The following is a 24,098-nucleotide window of genomic DNA, read 5'->3' on the forward strand; positions in this document are numbered from 1 at the left end:
CCTCTTACGTGCCATGTTCAGTGTGCCTGGCACACACTAGCACTTCCTAGTGTTGATTGCTGTTATTATCCACTGGATTCTGAAAAACCTTAGGTCTCTCTCTCTCTCTCGCTGCATCCATGTGCCTGTGCCTTGTAATATTTTGAACCTTAGCTCTGTCATTAGTTGTGTGCTCTGGGAAAAATTATTAAACCTCCCTAGCCTAAGTTTCCCTCTATAAATAGGGGACAATAATAATTAGTTTCAAAAGTCATTGTGAGGATTGAGTATCAATGTTTTTAAAGTGTTTCACATATGTAAATATCTGAACACACAGTAGTTTTTATTTTGTTATCTGTAAAAAAATAGGGTAACAGATGCCTGTCCTGTCTTTCTCACGGATTGTTGTAAGAAGAAAGTAAATGAAAAAGCTGCAAAGAGCACTATATAAATGTTAGTACTTCCAGCAAGCAGGCAATCAGTTAGTAGGAATTGCTCTGGTCCTGCGATATCAGGAAGCTACATACTGAGGAGAGTGTAGTCCATTATGCAATTGTAAACAAATTGCCATTTTTACCATTCGGAAATTGAAGAATGGTCAATGTAAACAAATCTACTTAAGGCTTGCTCAAGAACGGTACTTGTTAATTTACTGAAAAATGCTTTCCAAGTTGTTATTTCAAAGCCACCAACATAAGTTGGTGATGAATAATTTAAGGATGTTACATTAGAGTGGATAGATTTTTAGAGAAGTTAGTATGGCTTGGGTTTTCTTTCATTCGAATTTAGTAGATGTTAACATGTATTGATCCTGAGCATTGTGGTACTTAAGTTTTCTGCATTTTAACCCAAAGAAGGTGGGTTCAAAGCACTCTTGGGCTTGAGTATAGATACAAGAAGACTTCCTATTCCTGAAGCAGGAGACTGACCTCTAAAGATGTATTTTTCGGGGTGCCTGGGTGATTGAGAGTCCAGCTCTTTATTTCGGCTCAGGTCATGGTCCTGGGATTGAGCCCTGCATTGGGCTCCACACTGAGTGTGGAACGTGTTTACGATTCTGTCTCTCCCTCTGCCTCTCTGCCCCTCTGCCCCACTCACGTGCTCTCTCTCTCTAAAGAAATAAATAAATAAAGATGTATTTTTCTTTCACAACTGACCAATATAAATGAGTCCTCTCTGAATTATTTCATATAGGGCTCCCAGAATTTAAATGTTATCTTCCTGGATTTGAGGGAAATTGCTTTTTTTCCCTACAATGCTGTTGCAGTTCACCAAAAAACAGTCTTTACTGGACGTTAACACACCTCTCCACAATGGGAACAATCTAAAAGGATGACTCTTAACTTGTTTTCAATGGCAACAATGTCTAAAATAGTTACATGTCTGATGTAGACATGAATAAAGCCAGTTAACGGAAGTTTCTTTGGACTTCTTCCAAGAAACCTTCTCCCCTCCTAAATAGTTTTGGTCCCTCTTACTTTTTTCTCTCCTCAGTTAGATTTAGAACTCAACGTAGCCTGGAATGTGCTTTTTGAGTATTTTGGTTTTCCATCAAAATGCCCACAGCCTGTTGTACCCTGCACGTAACTGGGAATCAATAAATGGTTTTTGAGTTCATTTATTTAGTCTTTGGAACAATGGCTTTGTAGTGAAATTTCAGTTAAAGACTTCTTCTAATCAAGAGTTGTTTCATTCTCCTCAATAATAAGATTGGAAGGTGTTTTCTTTCTTTCTGGCAGAATAAAATCTGCATGCCCTGGTGAAAGCTTAGGAAATGTATAATTGATGTATTTTTGAAATGCTGCCCTTGTTTCCTGCAATTCCTCCTCCAGGAAATCCTTCCAATTTGTCATGATGCCTAGTTGTTTCACTATGGACAGCAGCTCCCCCTGGGTGTTAACCAGCTTATCCATCACATTTCCAAGTGTGGCCTGATGTGTCTTCTCTGCCTCTTGGAGCACTTCCTGAACCTCTTCTTGCTTCTGCCTCTGAGCCATACAATAGTAGACGTTCATTTCATGTTCTTTTTCTTTTATCAGTTGGCTCACGTTCTTCTTTTGATCCTTCATAGCTGTTATACCAGTATTCAAAAGTTCCTCCATGGCCATTCTACAAAAGATACGGATTTATAAGTTAGATGGGTTAGCTGCTAAAAACAAAAAGATGTTGCCTTTCACCTAAGATGGATGAGACATTATTGCATTGTTTAGATGAGCCACCAGTCTGAGACAGGCAGGTAGAAATGAGCTTTTGGACTGCATTAACTGTCAACAATTCAAAAATATTTTTCAAGCAGGGAGGTCACTCACTGAGTTTCCTGCTGGAGGCTAAGGCGAGGCCTACTAGCCGAGTATCTGGTAGTTTTAGGGACCTGAGTCCTCTCTGGCTAGAAAAGTATGAATGCAATGTGTAAAAATGAAGAAATGTAGGGTCAGAGTTCCAAACCCCTAGAGAAAGTATTTCTCTGTATCAGTCCAGCACTTCCCTTTAGCCAGAGGGGAGGAAATTGTACTCATAGTTTTATCTGAACAATACTCTATGATAGTCGCCTGAAACTTTTGGTCTCAAAACACCTTTTCACTCTTAAAATGATCAAAGAACCCAAACGACTTTTGTTTATATGGATTATATCTAGTGGCACTGATAGTATTATAATTAAAAGTGAGACATTTAAAAAATATTCATAAATTTATGTAAGGTATGATTAAATCTATTAAATGTAATTAACTTACTTTTATGAAAAATGTATTTTCCAAATTAAAAAAAAATGGTGAAGGCGTGCCTGGGTGGCTCAGCTGGTTGAGCATCTGACTCTGGTTTTGGCTCAGGTCATGATCTCATGGTTCATGAGTTCAAGCCCCACTTTGTGCTCTGTGCTGACAGTGTGGATCCTGCTTGGCATTCTCTCTCTCTCTCTCTCTCTCTCTCTCTCTCTGCCCCTCCCCTGATTGCTCTGTGTCTCTCTCAAAATGAATAAATAAACTTAATTTTTTTAATTGTTGAGAAAAGTGGCATAATTTCACATTTCTTTTTGTAAACTCTTTACTTGTCTAGCTTAAAAGCAAGGAAGATGGATTTTTCATATTGTTTCAATCTGTTGTGACATCACACATCATAAAACCATAGAAAATGCCACTATATATTTGTGAGGTAATGAGAGTGAAAAGGCAAATAACATCTTAGTATTATCAAGAAAATACTTTGACCTCAAGAACCCCCTGAAAGGGTGTTAGGGACACTGAGCAGTCCTGGGATCACACTTTGAGAACCACTGCTGAACGAGTTCACAGACCTCTGGTTGTTATGTATCTAATTATATGAAATTTATAGCAGCCAACTGTTTTGAATTCTTACCGTGTCCAAGGCAAGGCAAGTAAATGAGCATCCCATATATATATATTTGCACAATATTTCCTCAGAACAAATCCTATGAGGTAGATCTATTATTACGCCTATTTTACTGATGAGGAAACAGGCTCGGAGAGGTCAAATAATTTGCCCAATTTCACTTAATTAGTAAAGTGGTAAAATGAGCAACCTAGGCAGTCTGAGTCCAGGTCGAAAGCTTTTAGCTGCTGCAATATACTCTGGTGGATGCCTTTGGTTAACCTAGTTTGAGTAGAACCTCTAAAGATTTGAGAATCAAGTAATTTACAGATGTGATTCAAATATTTAGCGTTGTTAATGAAAATCCTCCCCCCCCCCCCCACCTCCTAGTCTAACACAATCTTCCCAAGACTTGGCATCTGCCCTTCTTCTAACTGCTTTCTTCTAAGATACAATTCTCTCATTGTCTCCAATTCTTTCAACTTGACTTTCAAACGTGGCCAACTTCCCCAATCTTGAGGTAAACATCAGTTGTCCCCTCACCTCTCTAGCTGCAATGCTATGTCTCTCTTCTCCCTTTTCCCACCAGTCAGGCTGTATCTATGGTTAATAACAAGGGTTAACATTTACTAAGTACTTACTACCTGTCCTGCTTTAGATTCTCTCTCTCTCCCCCTCTGCCCCTCTCCCCTACTCACTCTCTGTCTTAAAAAAAATTAAATTAAGTATTTTTTAATACAAATTACCCATAATTTTTTTTTCTCAAAAGAGGGCCTAGAAATCATATCATATGAGGAAAGACTAAAGTAACTGGCTTAGTACTTTTTGTTTTTTTCTTTTCTCCTCCAAATGAAAGCTTGGACAATCTCTCTCTCTTCTCAAGTCTCTTAAGGATCACTATGCAGAGAGTGAGAAGCCAAGTGTGGATGTGAGGATGAGACTGAGCACATTTTGGATCCACATTAGGAAGCACATGACAAGAAGAGGCATTTGGCATTTTAACCAACCACTTCAACCACCTGCAAAATTCCTGTTACAGAAGCACTCGGGAGGCTCCCCAGTGCCTGGCAGGCATCCAACAAAAGGGATGGCAGGTTTGGGGCGCCTGGGTGGCGCAGTCGGTTAAGCGTCCGACTTCAGCCAGGTCACGATCTCGCGGTCCGTGAGTTCGAGCCCCGCGTCAGGCTCTGGGCTGATGGCTCAGAGCCTGGAGCCTGTTTCCGATTCTGTGTCTCCCTCTCTCTCTGCCCCTCCCCCGTTCATGCTCTGTCTCTCTCTGTCCCAAAAATAAATAAAAACGTTGAAAAAAAAAATTAAAAAAAAAGGGATGGCAGGTTCAACTCGATGACCTCCAATGCCCCTCTGACATGATGTGAATGTTTATGCTTCTTTCTGTAAGTGGTGGGGTCTATCTGCCATCTCTAATTTTATGAAGCTCTATTCTTGGAATTTCAGAATTACATACCATATTTACATGTAGTGCTGGCCAGAAATGAACTATTTTTGAATAGTTTTAGTATGTGTCCTATATAAGTGTGTGTGTGTGTGTGTGTGTGTGTGTGTGTGTGTTTGTGTGTGTATGATTCAGTCTGATATTTTATAAAATGGGTTCTCAGAGAAGAAAAATAGATTATTGGGGTGCCTGGGTGTTTCAGTCAGTTAAGCGTCTGACTTTGGCTCAGGTCATGAACTTGTTTTCGTGAGTTTGATCCCCACTTCAGGCTTTGTGCTGACAGCTCAGAACCTGGAACGTACTTTGGGTTCTGTGTCTTCCTCTTTCTCTGCCCCTTCCCTGCTCGCAGTCTGTCTCTCAAAAATAAATAAAGATGAAAAAAAACTTTAAAAATGTAGATTGCTAAATAAAAAATAGAGACGAATATATAATAATCCAACCTCATTAGACTCTTGGGGAAAAAATGAAGCATGGAAAAACCATACCAGCAATTAATTTGTGCTTTGCTCTTTAGGGCCTCTCTTAGCTCCTTCTCTCACTTTTTTGGGGACACTGTTGAAATGGTACAAGATATATAGCTCACAAGTTTAAAGAATAATATCTTTCCATTCTTTCCCTTCTACCTATTAAGTGACCTTTTCATTTTCCCCATATATTTTGCTAAGAGTACACTTTTCAACCTCCTTTCTATGTCTATCTGTAAAAATCCTGGCTCTCTTAAGACAGGATGAACCAATGCTTCATTTCCCCATTTCTTCAATTCCTAAATTATAAAGGGATTTGTTCCCCAAACTCATTTGTCACCAAGTATTTAGGGTGATGTTGAAAATTTGCCTGATGTGCCAACAATAAGCTATTAACCCATTTTTTCACTTGAACTATAGGACTGTTAGCACTATTTTAATCAGTTATAACCATTGTGTTGTAAGGAAAATATATTCTGATTATCCGCCTGAGAAGCTGGGAACCAAAGGGCACCTGGGTGGCTCAGTTGGCTAAGCATCCAACTCTTGATTTCAGCTCAGGTCATGGTCTCATGGTTTGTAGGATCAAGCCCCACGTCAGCTCTGCACTGACAGCGTGGAGCCTATTTGGGATTCTCTCCCTCTCTCTCTGACCCTCCCCCACTCATTCTCTCTCTCTTTTTCTCTCTCTCTCTCTGCCTGTCTCTCTCTCTCTCTCTCAAAATAAATAAACATTAAAAATTAAAAAAATAAGAGGAAATTGGAAAGCTGGTCTTGCAGGATTAGTGATACCCTCAAACTGAGGCGACAGGCATTATATAGGTTTGGTTGTGGGGGCATCTCCAGAGACCACCCTTCAGCAGTGCATTTATATCTCAGGGTTATTTGTATTCTTAACCTTCCCTTGGTTCTGCATCATTACACTACCCACTTTCCCCTCTACATGTTTGCTCATGCTGTCCTCACTCTTTTCAGTCTTTCACAAATGGGATCTCCTTCCTTCCAAGTCCCAACCCAAGACTAACTGCCTCCAACAAACCTACCTCACCACACAGCTTGCACCCTTGTTACTTGACCTTTCCAGGGCTTTCCCAGCACTTACATGTTCTTTGTACCTGCCCATCTAGCCTTGGTCTGTGGGGCAACCATGCTTTAGTTACTTCACATGTTGAAGAAATACCCTCATTTCCTCACATGAGAACTCAGGACCATATCCACAGAAGACACTTTATAAGCTCTGGTGAAATGAGAAGGGTAGTATAATGGAAGGTCATAAGCTTTGGTATCATATAGACCAGGGTTCACATCAGACTCTGTCACCTCTCCTCTACATGACCTCTAAATGAGGTTGCTCAGTCTCTCTCTTAAGTCTCAGGGTCTTCATCTGAAGATATGGAGAATGATAGAATCCCTCAGGAAGGGATATAAGAATTCAGTGAGAAGCACACAAAGGGCCTTGCATGTGCTAGGTGTTAAATAAAAGGTAGCTATCATTAGGAATTAGAGCCATGACCACAAAAATTCCTGAGCAGCCACTTCATTCACGCCTTTGTCTTGGACTAGAAAACACTTAGAAGAACTTTCCAGGCAAAGCTTGCCTGCCTGCTTGCTTGCTTGCTTTTTTTTCTTCCTCCCCTCCTTCCTTCCAGCGAAAGAGTGTGGTGTCTCCTAGATAATCTATTTAGAATCTAATCACCCCAGTCCACAAAAACGTTTTCTGTGAATTTAACATATTTGTCATAATATGTATGTGTTCGGAATACTTAAGTCTTGATAGTTTCTAGTCAAATAAAAGATCTACAGTTGAATTCTAAACACTGGTCCTTCTCCATGTATTGGTTTCTGCAAATACTCTAAGGAACACTAGAATCTAGCAATGTCTAGAAATAAGATTTGATGTACTGCAGAGTGAGTTCAGCTAATTAGAACAGATTTGAAACTTTGTTTAATAAATATATTTTTTAAGTTTATTTATTTTGAGAGACAGTAAGGGAGCGGGGAAGGAGCAGAGAGAGAGAGAGAGAGAGAGAGAGAGAGAATCCCAAGTAGGCTCCACGCTGCCAGTGAAGAGCCTGACTCTGGGCTCGAACTCATGAACTGTGAGATTATGACCTGGGCCGAAAACAAGAGTCAGATGTTTACCAACTGAGCCACCCAGGCCCCCCATGTTTAATAAATATTTAAAGAATGCATACCCTGTGCCAAGCTCTCTTCCAGGCATTTGGAATACATTAATGAACAAAATGGACACTCCAGTTGGATACACGTAAACAACAGACATGGCAGTTCCCTAATTTTAGTCAACTGATTTAATAAAAGGCAGTCATCGAAAATATTCTATTCAAACCTCAGAGAAGAAAGGGCTGGGGCAGCGGGGGGGTTGTGGTGGTGAAGGCAACAGAGTGAGGGAAGGAGCAGACACTGCAGGTACATGAGGAGTGGTTCCAGAAGCTCCTATAGGAGGAGCGGAGTTCCTGTAGATGTAGGGTGGGGAGAAGGGAGAGGAGGATACTACCTTTCACCACATTGGACCACAACTCATTTGGGAGTTACCGCCTTCTCTACCTTTCTCCCAGAATCCTCTTTTACCTTTTTCTTCTGCCTCAAAGATGATTTATAGCCTATGCATGAAGAAAGGTACCACTGAAACAGCCACAGCTGCAGCCCTCATTTTTACTTATCTGCAAAATAACATTCTTAAAGGACTTTACCTTTGGCCCTGCTCTAAACAGTTCTAACAAAGAAGATTTTTACCCATTAACTACACACAAATTGATTTGCTCGTTAAGTCAAAGAGCAAAGCAAAAGAGACAAGTCCTAGACTAGATGGCAAACAGAGGTTTCAGTCCTGGTTCTGCTGCTGCAGCCATGTGATCTTAGGCAAGTCACTTAACACTTGGAAACTGTGGTTTTTCTCTTGGTCCCAATAATCACTAGGGATCCTGACTGTTGTCCTGTTAAAACTGGCCAATTCCATCAAATGTTCATTGCATATGTAATAATGGTTACTTTGGGGGCACATGGGTGGCTCAGTCGGTTAAGCATCCAACTCTTGATTTCAGCTCAGGTCATGATCTCACAGTCATGAGATTGAGCCCTACATTTGGCCCTGTGCTAAGGGTGGAGCCTGCTTGGGATTCTCTCTCTCCCTCTCTCTCTACCTGTCTCCTGCTTGTGCTCATGTCTGCTCTCTCTCTCTTTCTGTCTCTCAAGATAAATAAATAAACATTAATTTTTTAAATGTTTATTTATTTTTGAGAGAGAGAGAGAGAGCGCGCGCGAGCACAAGTGGGGGGGGGGGGCAGAGAGAGAGGGAGACACAGAATCCAAAGCAGGCTCCAGGCTCCAAGCTGTCAGCACAGAGCCAATGCAGGGCTCAAACTCACGAACTGTGAGATCATGACCTGAGCCAAAGCCAGCCGCTTAACCAACTGAGTTACTCAGATGCCCCAATAAATAAACATTTAAAAAAAATGATTACGTTGGTACTCTTAAAAACAAGTGATCTGATTTCTGCAAAAATTATTTGTGATTATGTAAAACATAAGGCTATAGTTCATCAAAAGGGCACGAATGAGACAGACCCATTATTTAAAATGAAGTCCTTGGGAGACAGAGAGGGTAGGAAAGCAGTAAGTCAGGGCTTAACAAGTTTTGCCCTATATATTTCCAAAGTGTCAATTTTATTTATAGTGTGTATTACTTGTGTAATAAGAAAAAGACCAAAAGTAACACATCCATGCTAGTGTATGATATCAGCTAGAGAATGTGAAAATTGCCTTTTATGTGTTTATGGGGAAATATTTGTTGATTTCTCTCCTTAGCCTCTTAAAACTGGAGAATCAGAATGAAAAACACATTATTTACGATGGTAGTTATCTCTTGAGAGTGTGGAGAGGAAGGAAAAATGATTGAGGAGCTTCACGTGGGAACTTCAGAAGTGTTAGCAATTTTCGGTCTCTTCAGATGAGTGGTAGGTCATTGAATATTCATGTTATTTTTGTTTAAACCACACACACATACACACACATTATACAATGTATTATATATTGTTCTCTATGCTTGATATATTCCATAATAAAAATGTAAAAACACAGGGGCGCCTGGGTGGCTCAGTCGGTTAAACATCCAACTTCAGCCTGGGTCATGATCTCACAGTTCGTGAGTTTGAGACCTGCGTTGGGCTCTGTGCTGACAGCTCAGAGTCTCCTTGAGTACTCACTGTCTCGTGGAGGAAACCAGCAACTTAATCGTGCAATGAATGTTTTATGCAAAAAAGGATTCTCTGTCTTCCTCTCTCTCTGCACCTCCCCCACTCGTGCTTTTTCTCTCTCTCTCAAGCTAAATAAATAAACTTTAAAAAATGTAGAAACACAGGGTCACCTGGATGGCTCAGTTGGTTGAGTGTCTGACTTGGCACAGGTCATGATCCCATGCTTTGTGTGTTCGGGTCCCGCATTGGGCTCTGTGCTGACAGCTCAGAGCCTGGAGCCTGCTTCAGATTCTGTGTCTCCCTCTCTCTATGCCCCTGGGAAATATGTGCCTCAACCTTATCCCTTTCACCAAGTTGATTTGGCCAGAGTAAGATACTGATTTGCAAATGTGTTCTCTGGAATACCTTTTCTGGGCCTGGATTGCCTCCTGGGCCATCTGTCTCTCTTCAGCCCTGGCCTTCTCCACAGCCTGGACCTTCTCCCTGTGGCACTCCATCATAATCCTTTGGATTCTATGCACCATGCGCTGTTCTGCAGCCAGGTGTTCTCTCTGTAGTTCATCTTCCATGTTTTGGTGCATCTCCATCTTGGTTTTAGCTGCCATTTCCTTTGAGAAACAGTTTGACAGCTTTAGATGTTACAGCTTTGATGTCTAAAAATGCACACTAAGAGGTTATTCAAATCATAGTTCATTAACCTGCTGGAATGTGCACCTGTGAACACTGATGATTTAAAAGAAGAGTGTGTATAATATGGAAAACTTTCATTTATATGAGCACCAGAAATGTGCAAACTATATAGCATAAATATTTATTTAGGTAATATTAGAAGGGAATATGAAAAAAGGGAAAATAGGTCTGTCTCTTTTTCCTTGATTGTCCCAAATCCTATAGTGTCATATTATCTTTACACATAATTAGAAATACATAATATGATTCTGTTAGGAAGTCAGTCTTGGAAAATGACAGAAATAATGACTGTACCTCCAAAGTGTCTCCTGGGTGTAGGGGCTGGGGGAGGCCTGAACTCAGAGAGCTAACAGTTGCCCATTACTCTAGTCACAGGAGCTTGCTGGCCGGTCCTCCTGCCATTTGGGCATTCCAGCTCACTAGCGTTGAGGGGTTCTCTCTTGTTCACTAAAGGGACAGGAACAAATGCTCCATTACTCCAGGGCAGAAGGACCTGTGGATGCCTTTGGCCAAGTAAAGTGAGGAGGCACTAGTCAAACCAGGACTCAAGAAAAACAGATTCCCAAAGAAAACCCTGTAACCATTCTGGAAATGCCAACCAACTCCACTGTGTGCCAGGCACCATGCTGGGCCCACACACTACAAACATAAGAAGGCTAGAATCTTCCTCCTCAAGGACTCACTGTCTCATGGAGGAAACCAGCAACTTAATCATGCAATGAGTATTTTATGCAAGAAAGGAGGCAACAATCAATTCTGTCTAGAGTTTCAAAACTTTCATTTGAACATAAATTTGTATCTCTATTTCAGGGATAACAAGAGAGCATAAATAAATTAAGTTATTTCTCATAGTGAGTCAGTCAAAGAACTAGGAACAGAAAACAGGGTTCTTAATGTCAGTTTCTTGCTTCATTGTTGGCCGTGATGCTAGGGTCCTTCAAGAGATTCATCAGTGTATTTTCATTCCAGACACCCCGTACAACCTTCTAATTACAGTGAGCACGACTGCTTGCTTTCTCTCTCTCTTTCTTTTGAACTCTACATCTCATGGGAAACTGAAATCATTTTAGCTTTGCAGAAAAAAGTGTCTCAACAATTAAAATGTTTGTTAGACTACAGTTTTTTTCAAGAGAAAGAAAGTCTTCAACTTCTCACTTTGGCTACTTCAAGGGTGAAAATTTTTTTTTTTAATTTTTTTTTTAACGTTTATTTATTTTTCAGACAGAGAGAGACAGAGCATGAACAGGGGAGGGGCAGAGAGAGAGGGAGACACAGAATCTGAAACAGGCTCCAGGCTCTGAGCTGTCAGCACAGAGCCCGACGCGGGGCTCGAACTCACGGACCGTGAGATCATGACCTGAGCCGAAGTCGGATGCTTAACCGACCGAGCCACCCAGGCGCCCCAAGGGTGAAAATTTTTTAAAAAATGAATAAAACAACAGAAAACAACTTTAAGAATCTCTCCAGAGTGGTCTCAGTTCATGTATTTAGAAAAAATTTTTAAGGGAAACATTGGCTGTTTAGAAATGCCAGCTAGGTTTCCATGCTACAGAAGGCTTTGTCTCTTAAAGGACTAGAACTTTTTGGTAATAAAACATTTTGAATGGAAATATTTCTAAATGTCTGTGACGTCTACCTTACTTCATAAAAAGAGTAGAGTGAACACACTTTAACATTTCTTGGTGATCTAGACTGGTAGATAAAGGAGAATGATTGTATTGAGCTAAATACTTTGTACTACACTTAGTAATCGTTCAAGTTTATTGGGTTCCCTGTCTCGGTTATGAATGACCCCAGACTGCTTTGCTTTTGGAGATCTGATACCTGGTTTTTGTAATGTTTCTTGTTCTTCACATGCTATTGTGCTGAGAACTCTCTGTTCTAACTGCTGTCTGTGAGCTCCTTTTTGTCATTTCTAGTTTCTGGCATTTAATCGATTTTGGATTTGTGAAGTTGAGCAGCCACATCTGTTGGGCTCAGGCTGTCAAGTAAGTGTAAATAACATTTGAGTGGGGAATGGAAATGTTCTGCTATGAGTAATAAGCCTGAGTTTCTGTCTTGTAGTCAGAGGCCTTTATTTAAATTCCCAGGGGAGATTTTAAATTATTTCTGGGTTTTCAAGTGTATTCTCAGTAATTGAAAGGGCTGAATGGTTGAGCTTTAGATAAATGAAGTAGTACATAAAATATTTTTATGTGAATCATAGAATTTAAAAATGACACCCCAGCCCTTTATTTTGGCTGGGTTCTGAACTTGGATTCAAAGAACTAAAATGGAGTCCTTCCTTTATGTAATGATGTATTAAAAGCAAAATCATTTTACTGCCTCACAAAGCATGTGGGATATATATTTAAAGCTACAAAAATAATTCAGTGACTGACTATTTGGCAGTGTTCTTACTCAATGGAAAGCCTCCCAGTTAAATTACTTTTACTGAAATGCATTTTGAGTAAATCAGCTCATATATTGAGATATTGTAAGAAACAGCCTCATGAAACCCATCATATTTACTGTGCAGATGTTTGACAGACATTTATGACACAACGTCTCCCTTAGGAGAAGTTTCTCTCAGCTATCACATGCAGGAATATCTGGGCCTCTCTATCTGATTTGTTTTTACCTAATGGATATGGTGATTCATTGAATTTTCGTCTTTGCATTGACTGCCAGAAAGCTCAAGGCCCAAATAGTGAAAATTGCACAGGAACTCATGCACACATACAATTTTAAGTTTTAAATTCACTCCTGACTTCATTATATTTTCTACTCTTTTACCTTAGGTTCCATTTCATCATTTGCTTTTTAATATTATTGTATTTGAATAAGTTAATATAAAAATCTTTTCAAAATAATGTCTGTTCATTGGGTAAGATCTTGAAATTTTACTCAACAGCAAGCATCTGAGACTTACGCCAAATTCTTAATGTTATAAAAGAGTAATACATAGTGATTTCTACATACCAGAATTGAATGGTATTTGGTTTTAGAAGGGCTTGGTTTTCTGCTCTACATATTGGTAATCTTAAACTTTAATACACAGAAGAATCAGACAGAATGCTGGTTAAAAACCTTGCCCCTGAGTCTGTAGGTCAGGTGGAGCCTGGGAATCTGCATGTTAAGCTCCCAGGTGAACAGATTCTGAGGTAGGTGGTTCATAGACACCCCCCTGAGAAGCAGTACTGATGTCTATGTCTGGGTATCCTACAGTTGAAACAATCCTATGCATCCCTCTTAGATAAATCACTCTTTTGTTATATAAAAAATGTCCTGAGATGGCAGTATAAATGTGAGTTCCCAAACCCTAGACAACTATTTTAGAAAGGTCAACCTCCTTGTAACTTTTCCCCTTTCCATTTTCTTAGGACTTCCTCTACTTTAGCACTAAGTGTATCAACTCCACTCAAAGACAATATGAGGTACAGTCAATGTGAGCTCCTTGAAAGAGGCATCACAGCTAAATTATCCTTCTATCTGCACAACATAATGCCAGGAGCAATATTCAAAATACTGGGGCACCTGGGTGGCTCAGTCAGTAAAGTGTCCGACTTAGCTCAAGTCATGATCTCACCGTTTGTGAGTTGGAGCCCCACATTGGGCTCCATGCTGACAGTGAGGAGCCTGCTTGGGATTCTCTCTCTCCCTCTCTCTCTGCCCCTCCCCTGCTTACTCTGTCTCTCTCTCTCAAAAATAAATACATAAACAAAAAAAATTTTTAAATGTGCATACTCTGGCTGCAGCATTGGGGCAGGGTCCAGCTTTGGAGTTTCCCACCAATTTAAAGGGGTAGCCCTTTTAATTGGGGGAGGTCTTGGAGACTGGGGAAGCAGCCAGGGTGACTTAGGTGTTAGGGAGCTTGGCGAGTGACTATCTATCAACTGATAGAGAAGTATTTAAATGCTTATGGTCATCCTGGCAGATGTCAGCTGAACAGTAGGCCTGCCTAGACATGCTAGAAATGTTCTTCATGTTTTGAACTGAAAAAGGGAATGGGTGTGGACCACTGCAGCCAACCTCTTGGGAACCAGGCCACTGGTGCCAAGCAGGGAGGATCCCACTACCCTTTAGGAACCAGAAGCAAAGCTCCCTTTGCTGCCAAGTTTCCTGAGGACTAAATAAGGATCTGATATACAGTAGGTGCTCATTGCTGAAACAATGAATAAATGGGGCCAGTGGTCCCTGAACTGTTTGTTAATTATGTTCTTATTAAGTTAGGCCAAACCTGGGGCCAGACTTCTGCCATTTTCCCTCCAGCCTCTGACCATGAATTGTCACATCTATACCATGTCCTTTCCTATACCTCCTGTGGCCAACATGTAATAGTTCTATATCCTTTTCCTTTGATCAGCTTTTGTAACTGAGGTACTGAACTAAATAATGAATTCCTGGGCCTCTGCCTGGAAAGTTTGCTAGTTACCTACAATCGTGTGTTCGAACAGGTTACAGGTTACAAAGAGGACCCTTTGTTTTATGACTTTTGGCACTGCAGGAAATATTCAGGAGCAGCTCAGGGTCCCTCTTGGTATTGCAGTATATGCAAATTTAGGGAAAAGGATGCAATCAGAGAGCCCAGGAGAAGGAAGAAAACAGCCTATTTCTTCATTCAGCACCAACTTGAGCACTTCTAAGTCAAGGCCCTGTATGGGACACCGGGCTAGAGTGGTAATGAGAGACAAGCCCTAATGGAGGCTACAGTCGTGTGCAGGTCAGACATTCAACAAGTAATCACACAGTCTATTTAATTTCAGTGATGGGTGTAAAAGGGGACAGGGTGTCAAGGGCAGAGTGATTCAGGTAAAGTAGTGATGTTTGAGCTAAATCTGATGAGGTGGGGGAAGGACATTCTGACAGAGACCCTGAGGTGGGAAGGAGGTGGACACTCAGGTTTGAGGACCCAGAAAAGTGCCATGAGAGAGAAGAGAGGCTGGCACAAGAGATGTGGTGGGTAAGGCAGGCAGGATGGCTCCTTTGGGCCTTGAAACCCCATCAAGGTTTGGGTTCAATACATCAGAGATTCTCCTGCACCCATTCATCACTGCTGCCTCTCATCTGTGAGCCTAGCATCTCTTCTGTGAAAATCCTGGGTCTCCTGACCAACCTCCAGGAGACACCCATCAAGGTTTTACAGATTTTGTTTTTCTCTTCTCCCTTTGCCAGAGCTTTCCACTGATGTATGTACTCTTAAAAAGACAACAAACAAGCCATTATAAAAACCTGTAAGTCTTTTTGATGTTCTTCTTCCAGAATCTGAATATTCATTTTGTGTTTGTCATTTGCTTCTTCAAGTGCCTTCTCGATTGCTTGTTTTTGGCGTTTATCAGCCTTTGAAAGAAACAGTCCAAATTTATAAATATTTATATATTAATATATACACTTATATTAACATACATTTTTCATGTTTACTGAAAATTAGCAACCACGATGGGGCCCCTCATCACTTGCTCCGTTCCCATCTCAAACCTCTCCCAGAAAACTGGCTGCCTTAGCCAGAGATGCCCTAACACATCCCAACCTAACATGGCTAACATCACTGTTTTGTGAACTGCTAAAGAGGGTTTTAGTATAAGCTGCTGGGTTGTCTTTTATTTGGCACTTTATTTCTTGCTTGATTGACTATCAAAGTAATGTATGCTCATCGCAGAAAATCTGGAAAATACAGAGAAGTGGAAAGATGCACAAAGCAAGAATTTGCTGAGAAAGGAGGCTGAGCACCATCCCAGATCCCCTGCATCAGGTGTTCAGAAAGAGGTTCTATTATTTTATTTGAAGAGAGTGCCCAGATCATTAGATATGATGACATTCAAATTGTAGATTACTCACAAAAGCATTGCCTTATATTAGGGTATATAATTGATGGTTTGCAATTAATTTGAATTTTACTATTATTGATAAAGATAGAGGACTACTAAGATTTTTATTCATATATCCTTTGCACTTGGTGCATTTTGCACTTTCAAAGTACTTTAATACCAAGCTTGTGCTGGTACTAATGCTGGACAGTTCCAACACCATTTGCTATGACGTCTATGTTATAAAGGAACTGAGAAATAATGCTCTAAGCACTGTGGCTTGTCCTGCCCTCATGGAGCATAATTCTCTTCAGGAAGTCGTTTATGTTATTCTTCAGGAAGAAGTGGAGGTTGGAGGATTGAGATTTTGCTTAAGTGTCTGGGATCTGACTATGAACCTCAATACACTCAAATTGCCCCTATGACCCTCAGCAGTCACAGGGACAAGGTATCAAGGACTTTGGAGAGAAGAGAGCAAGGAGAGTAGGCGATAATGCAGCATTTGGAAAAAAAAAAAGAGCACTTGGTCAGGGGTATTTCACACTGCACAAATGTATGGTCTACATATTAAATATTAAGCAATAATAAACAATTATCAACAAGGGTGTCTTTTTTTGTTGAAGTTTTAAGCCGATGAGAATAAAAAAAGCAGGAGTCATCCACACATAGGGGCAATTTAGAAGGAAGGGAGCTCCTAATGGTGTCTGCCTCTTACTAAGCAGCTCCTATGCACCTGACATTATTTCACTGAACTCTTTCAACAGTCCTATAGAATATTATTGTTCCTCTTTTACATTTGAAGAAGCCAAGACTGCAGAGTTGGAGAACTTGCCCAAGGTCCCACAGATAGCCAGGATTCAAAATCAGTTCTGCTTATTGTTTCAGACAAATCCAAAAAGTGAAAGAACTCTAAAGATGCATTTAGGTTGATATTCAGTTTCTTTTACCTGCACCCACACATCAGCTTCTGCTTTTGCAATGCGTTCTTTGAGTATTTCCTCTTGGAATTGCTCTTCTTTATTCAGAATATCTGCCCCAATATCTGTGCATTTGAGGAAAAACAATCACAAGTATCCACAGACTGTTTTTTCTTCTTCACTATGACCTATTTATTAGAGTTATCTAAAAGATATACCCTTTTAGGAGATGCCAATCTTTTCTTTAAAGGGGTACACTTTTCCGTAATTAATGAGAGGGAACTCACAGCACCATTGGGTCTTGAGACAGTCTGTTCCTGTCATCACACTTGGGCCATACAATAGGCAACTGGGGAGGTAAAGTGACAGAAAAGAGCATTTTGTGTTCCTAAAATAGGACAGTGAGGGAATATTCAAGTGATATTAGCACATTATTCTGCTCCTGTCTCCCTGTCCCTCTCTGGATGCTGGCGTTCTCTCCCTCGGGAAAGAGGCAGCAGAAAATGCTTTCTTCACTCTCAAACCTTCTTTCTTCAAGTGCAGATCTTTGTGGTTTAGCCATTTCAGTTGTGGAGTAAGGGGGCAGCTGTTTAGTACTTGTCTGTCAATGGTCTCATTTAATTTCCACATAACATTCCCATAATGATAGCCTCCCTACCCGGACAAAAAAATAAAAGCCCACATAGGTTAGAGGACTACACAGATAGCTAGGACTACACAGATAGAGCGAGACCTGCAGCCAAGCTCCATCTCTGTCTGCCAGAGCGGACTGTGAGAGGTGGCTCAGGACTTGTATGCAGGCTACGAGCCTTTTCAGTGCTCAAGTCACACACATAGTGAGCTTTCTCCCCAGTCCAACCTCTTACGCTACCTACCCTTCATTCCAGTTATTTCTCACATCTTTGATTTGTTGAATTATTAACTTTTCATGTGATTAGGTCCTGACAATCAACTTCCTAAAATTACAAAGCATGTCTTATATTGCAGTGTCTCTCTTACGGTGCTCAGCTTGGCAACACCATTGTAGACACATGTGGTTGCCCAGTATCTCTGCTCTCCCTCCAGTAACAGAAACCATTTTTCTCAAGAATGTCCCTCTCTCACTTCATGTTGTTCTGGGCGGTGGGGGGGGGGGGGGGGGTTCCTGCAAATCACTGCAGCCATCCTGCATGTCCCATCACATTGTCCCCATCCTCCAGGCCATAATAATCAGCCCAGGATTGGGCACATGCTCCAGCCTGGCTAACCAGGCTCTTCTCTAGGATTTTATATAAGGATATAAGGAGAATATAGCTTTTTTTTTTTTTTTTTTTTTCCCCTCTGAGATTTCTAAGCTGGAGGTAACAGCCACATAGAGCACTCTGGGACAACTTTTATTCTTTTCCCCTCTCCTGTAAGCCTGCTTGCAGGAGTAAACAATTAGGCCAACTCACTGAGAGCAAGTGTGGCTACACTGAAAGCCCTGGAGCCAAATCCTGCTTGGGTTTCTCTGTTAAAAGGCCAAGAAATTCTATTTTATGCATGGTCTAGTCTGAGTTGTGTTTTTGTTACCTGCAAATAAACATCCATGTTTGGTAGCATTAAGAGTCTATGATACTAGATTATCACTGAACCTAAAAACAGAGGGCAGGGGATACTATAGTAGAGATGGACATACACTTTGTAGGCTCAACACTGTGCAGATATGATTATGAAAGATCTAGGAAGAAAAGTGACTGAGCATGGGCCATCAGTGTATTAAATTTCATAAAAATGTGATACAACTGTGGGTTGCTATTATTCTTTTTTAGCCTAAATCCCATTATTTTATATTATTCTCAACCCTGATTGTACAAGAGGATTCCCGCATAGCTTTAAAAAAATACTCAAAAAGGAAAAGACTACTAATACAAAGAATAACTTGGATGGATCTCAAGGGCATTATATTGAATGAAAAAAGCCAATTTGAAAGTTATATATTATATGATTTAATTTATATAACAATCTCAAAGGGGTAAGATTATAGTGATGGAGAACAGATTAGTGGTTGCCAGGGGTTCAGGTTAGGGTGTGTAAGGAGTAACACAAGGGAGTTCCTTTATGGTGACAGAGCAGCTCTACGTCCTGATTGTGGTGATGGTTATACAACCCTACACGTGATAAATTTCATGAAACTATGAAACAAGAAAAAAATGCACATAAGTTCTGTACCTGAGTTAATAGTATTATTCCAATAGCAATTTCCTGGTTTTGACTATATACTAGCATTATGTAAGATATCAATGAGAGAAACTGGAGGAATACATGGGAACTCTGTTAACACTTGTGAGTCTTAAACTATTTCCAAATAAAAACTATTAAAATATGAAACAAACAAACATAAAAAACCAACACATGCTGAAGCCTGATTCTGAAGGTTCTAATTTAGTGGGTCTATGTTGAATATGAAATCCAATGACTCTGTATTTAGATATTTGTAGTAAAAACAAATTTTTTTAAATGTTTATTTACTTTGAGAGAGAGAGAGAGAGAGAGAGAGAGAGAGAGAGAGGGAGCTCGAGTGGGGGAGGGGCAGAGACAGAGAGGGAGACAGAGAATCCCAAGCAGGCTCGGTGCTGGCAGGGCTCAAACTCATGTACCATGACATCATGACCTGAGCTGAAGCCAAGAGTCCGATGCTTAACCAACTGAGCCACACAGGTGCCCTGTAAAAATAAATGTTTTAAAAGCTGTGTGCACTGCTAGGGTTGAGGACTACTGTACTATGCAATATTCATTTAACATTTATACAGACATTCCCACATGCTCTTGAGTTTACTCATTAAGAACATTGACTTAACAGTCAATGACAGGGATGCTGGGGTGGCTCAGTTGGTTAAGTGCCGACTTGGGCTGAGTTCATGACCTCACGGCTCATGGATTTGAGCCCCACCTTGGGCTCTGCACTGACAGCTCAGAGCCTGGAGTCTGCTTCAGATTCTGTGTCTCCACTCTCTCTCTGCCCCAACCCCACTTGTGCACTCTCTCTCTCTCTAAAATAAATAAACATTAAAAAAACTTTTTAATAAAAAAGTCAATGACAAATACAGTTCACTGTATATAAAATATTAATTTCTACCTAGTTAGATTTAATTTTGCTTATCTGGATTCAGATATCTCAGAAGGCATAAGAAGTCAATCATTAAATGCATATCTAAGAATGGGTATCCACTGGCCTGGGTGTAAAAAGCCAAATCATATCAGAGATTGTAATTAATAAGTCACACTAAACATTTACTAGAAGTTAAAGTCAGTTTGGGTATTGATGTTTTTAGAGGATGATTCCAATTTGACCTCTCCCTGTACTGTAGTTTTTTCAAAACACTCTCCATTCTTTAGTTTCTCATATTTTCAAAGATCAAGAGTGAAATTAAATCAGTAGTTTACCAGGTATAAAGGAAGAGAGGATCAGAGAAGTATCTGGAGAGTCCTTAGGAAAACATTTCTAAGGCTCAAAGTCAGACTACAAACTCTGATGGGGATAAGGAGAGAAGGAAACCTGTAATTACAATCTGATTTGCTTGTATAGTAAATATTCTCAGGTTATCTCCATGCTACCTATGTTTATGTCACCAGCTACTAGTAAAGGTTATAGCTTCACTATTTATTAAGGTGTTACTTGGAGGTATTTCCTCTACTATGTGTAAGGAAGTTGCCAAAGTATGGGCCAGGGCAAATAGAACTCCTGTTTACTATTATATGCCAACAAATATTTCATTAAAGCCTCATAACCAACCTGCTAGAGAGGTATTAATATCTCTACTTAATATAGGACTCCCAACATCTCTATAAGGAAACACACTGAGAGGCTAAGTGTACTGTCTAAGGTACACAACTGGTAAGCAGAGAAGCTGGATTTCAACCCATATTCTTTTCATGCCAAACAGACACCCCTGCAAGACAAGCAACTTTGATCAGAAGAGCTGATAAAAGTCAATATAGCAGAAAGAATAGCACATAATGCTATCAAATATTAGAACAAAGGAAAACAGCATTTACTTACCCAGTATATCTTTGTGAGTGTAAAAGCGTGTCTTAAATGGCTTGTATTCATGGATCCGTTTGAAGGTTTCCCCCAAAGGGGCTGGTGGAATTATTTTATTACAAACAGCACAGCAAACAAAATTCATGTAATTCGGATTTCGGATCATAATTAAGATGTCTTTTACTATGTGCAGTTAAAGTACTCTTAAGATCAGAAATAAAAGTTTTAAGAAAATCTGGAAGTTTAAGGAAGCTAGAAGAGAATCAAGGTTTTAGGACGATGTTAGAGGCTGGTAAGGATGAAATGATTCGCCATGATTAGGTAGTGGTTATGTGCCTAATGGTAAAGAACGGTTCTAAAAGCCTTTGCCACATAAGGTATGGGCACTGGATTTGGGAAGATTTAAGCAGTGGCTCTCTTCCAGACTTTAGCACTAAACTGTTAACTTACTTAGCAACTGTTGCTAGGTAAGACAAGCTTTGCTCATAAAAGCAACTAGAAATAATGAGGAAAGGGAGCATGGTAGAGCCATTCATTTCCCAGATACTCTCTGTACTAGTTTCCTATTGCTGCTGTAACAAATCACCACACATTTAGTGATTGAAAACAACACCATTTACTCTCTTGCAGTTCTGGAGGTCAGAGGTTCAAAATGAGTCTTATGAGGCTAAAATTAAGGTGTCAGCAGGGCTGGTTCTTTCTGGAGGCTTTACAGGAGAGTCTGTTTCCTTGCCTTTTTTACCTTCTAGAGGCCACCTGAATTCCTTGGCTCATGCCTCACATGATGTAGCCTTTTCTCCCCCTGTGTGCATGGACCTCTATGCTTCTTCCCCTGATCTTCAGCCTCCTTCTTAATAAGGATTAAGATTATATCAGGCTCATCTGGATAATAAAGGGTAATTTTCCCATCTCAAAATCCCTAACTTGATCATATCTGCAAAGTCCCTTCTGCCATATAAGGTAACAATCACAGGATCTAGGAATTAGGATCTGAACATCTTTGGGGGTGGGGTAGAACAGGGGGAAACATTTTTCAACCTACATTTTCTTTTAAATGGTTTATTTAAAGGGGCACCAGGGTGGCTCTGTCATTAAGTGTCCGACTTTGGCTCAGGTCATGATCTCACAGTTTGCGAGTTCGAGCCCCATGTTGGGCTCTGTGCTGACAGCTCAGAGCCTGGAGCCTGCTTCGGATTCTGTCTCCCTGTCTCTCCGCCACTCACACTGTCTCTCTCCTTCAAAAATAAATAAACATTAAAAAAAATTAAATGTTTTATTTAAAGAATTGATTTCTTTTAGCCCAGCAAAGGAGAAAAATTAATAAATTAATATATTTTAATTAAAATTTTTAATGTTTATTTATTTTTGAGAGAGAGACTAAGCATGAGCAAGGGAGGGGCAGAGAGGGAGACAGAATCTGAAGCAGGCTCCAGGCTCTGAGCTGTCAGCATGGAGCCCAACATGGGGCTCGAACTCATGAGCTGTGAGATCTTGACCTGAGCCAAAGTTAGATGCTTAACCGACTGAGTCATCCAGGTGTCCCAATAAATTCACATTTTTATAAACGTGATGTTTTGGTGCCATGGCAATAAAACTGGGAAACATCACAGTATCTTAAAGGAAAAGTTACTTTCCATTAGCACTCAAAATTAATAAGCCTGGTTTTTAAAATCGCAGTTAACTAATGTGTTGCCCTTGTTTTAAAATGTGTAGTCCTGCATCCCAAGAACCACCTCCATGCCTAACAAATTGGAAAAGATTGGTTACCCTATGGAGGATAAGGCTACACCAATAAATAACTTCAGTTTATTCAGGAAATTCTTGAAAACCAATTTATCAATTGAACAGCTTGCTCCTCTGGGCAAATAGCTCTCCTATCAGAATGGATTACTTCCCTGGGCAAAAAGGTCACTTACCACTTATTAATATTTTACTTATTGAGACTTGCTTCAAGACCTAATCTACTAAGTTTCTGAGTTTTGCCCAGTCTCAACCAGATTCTCACACTGAAAGACATTCCTTTAACCACTTGAGCCCTGATTCCAAAACGCTGTACATCTCTCGCCTGGACCATTCCTTTCTTAGACGCAATGTCCAAGTGGCATTTTTCCCTCAGAGAATGAATGAGAACATCAACACACAGCCAGGCAGCCTTTGACTCTCTGCACACACAAAGCCTGTGCTGTAACTTGTAACTATCCTGTAATAAGTATAATAGGTTACTTGTTCCTAAAATTCAGTGTGATTCTTCGCTCCCAGTATTTTTCACAGCTGTGCACCTGCCTCCCTGAATCCACTGCTACCTTGGTTCATTCCCATACATAGATGTCACATGGCTGAAGGCTGCTGTATTTCCTGCTGTCCTTCTGTGCTGTGATGGTCTCTTGATAGTTCACCTAAACAGTATCTCCCCCAACAAATAACAACTTATTCTGAATAATAGAGAAATTCTAAAAAATGATGGTGTAATATTAAATGCATAAGTTGAAAACAGAAGAATTCTAATTCTTTAACAGCCAAAGTACACAGGGAAACCAAAAGCAAAATATAATACTTTAAATTAAAAGGCATTTTACACTACTTAAGTGCATTTTAAACTATATGAAGTGTACTATATAGAGAGACATAGCAAAGAAATATTTAGGGCTCAGGAATAAAGTTCTGATTTAGTTGCATACAGATAACTCAGTTATTTAAGCTCTTTAATATCTACAGACAAGACATAATTACATTTTCATATAGCTTACAAACCACAATTAAGTACTAGAAATTAAAAATTCACACTATGGTGGGGCACCTGGGTGGCTCAGTCAGTTAGGCGTCTGACTTCAGCTCAGGTCATGATCCCACCGTTTGTGAGTTCAAGCCCTGCAACGGGCTCTGTGCCTGTGCTGACAGCTCAGAGCCTGGAGCCTGCTTTGGATTCTGTGTCTCCCTCTCTCTCTGCCCCTCCTTCACTTGCACTCTGTCTCTGTCTCTCTCAGAAATAAATAAACATAAAAAAATTAAAAAAAATTCACACTATGGTGATAAACTCTGCTTATACAGTAATTGTTATTTGGCAATAATAAATGAAACAAAATTTCATAGATGAGATTTATTACTGAGCCCCAATTATAGTGATTTGGAAAACAGATAAAAATCTACACATGCTACAGGTCCAAAACCCTTGTAAGAGAAATCTAAATTATATGTGGTAAACCCAAGAGAGTAAGAAGACCTTCTTTTCTTATTTGTTGGATAGTCCTAGTTCTAAAATAACCACA

At 40.2% G+C, this 24,098-nt stretch overlaps 1 protein-coding gene across 2 annotated transcripts; it reads right to left on the reverse strand.

The window, feature by feature from the left end:
- Positions 1-319: 319 nt before the first annotated feature.
- On the reverse strand, positions 320-21,417 carry CB2H6orf163 (chromosome B2 C6orf163 homolog). Of its 2 annotated transcripts, XM_053222485.1 has the most exons (6): positions 20,851-20,940; positions 17,117-17,178; positions 16,860-16,954; positions 15,338-15,445; positions 9,842-10,044; positions 320-2,088 (listed from the first exon to the last, which is right to left on the reverse strand). In XM_053222485.1, exons 2-6 carry the CDS (start codon positions 17,151-17,153, stop codon positions 1,653-1,655), a joined length of 879 nt encoding a protein of 292 aa, XP_053078460.1. In that variant the 5' UTR covers positions 17,154-17,178; positions 20,851-20,940; the 3' UTR covers positions 320-1,652. The 2 variants fall into 2 exon arrangements, with proteins under 2 accessions (XP_053078460.1, XP_014925004.1); XM_015069518.3 differs by lacking the exon at positions 17,117-17,178 and having other exon boundaries at positions 323-2,088; positions 20,851-21,417.
- Positions 21,418-24,098: the final 2,681 nt, after the last annotated feature.

The sequence above is a fragment of the Acinonyx jubatus genome, chromosome B2 (assembly GCF_027475565.1).
Source record: "Acinonyx jubatus isolate Ajub_Pintada_27869175 chromosome B2, VMU_Ajub_asm_v1.0, whole genome shotgun sequence".
NCBI classification, from domain to species: Eukaryota; Metazoa; Chordata; class Mammalia; order Carnivora; family Felidae; genus Acinonyx; species Acinonyx jubatus.

Coding starts and splice junctions, on each gene's coding strand:
- CB2H6orf163 (XM_015069518.3), bottom strand. CDS start 20,998: ATGATCCGAAATCCGAATTACATGAATTTTGTTTGCTGTGCTGTTTGT. Junction 10,045..15,337: donor AACATCAAAAAGACTTACAG/GTTTTTATAATG, acceptor TGTTTCTCAAAG/GAAATGGCAGCTAAAACCAA. Junction 2,089..9,841: donor GCAATCCAGGCCCAGAAAAG/GTATTCCAGAGA, acceptor TATCTTTTGTAG/AATGGCCATGGAGGAACTTT.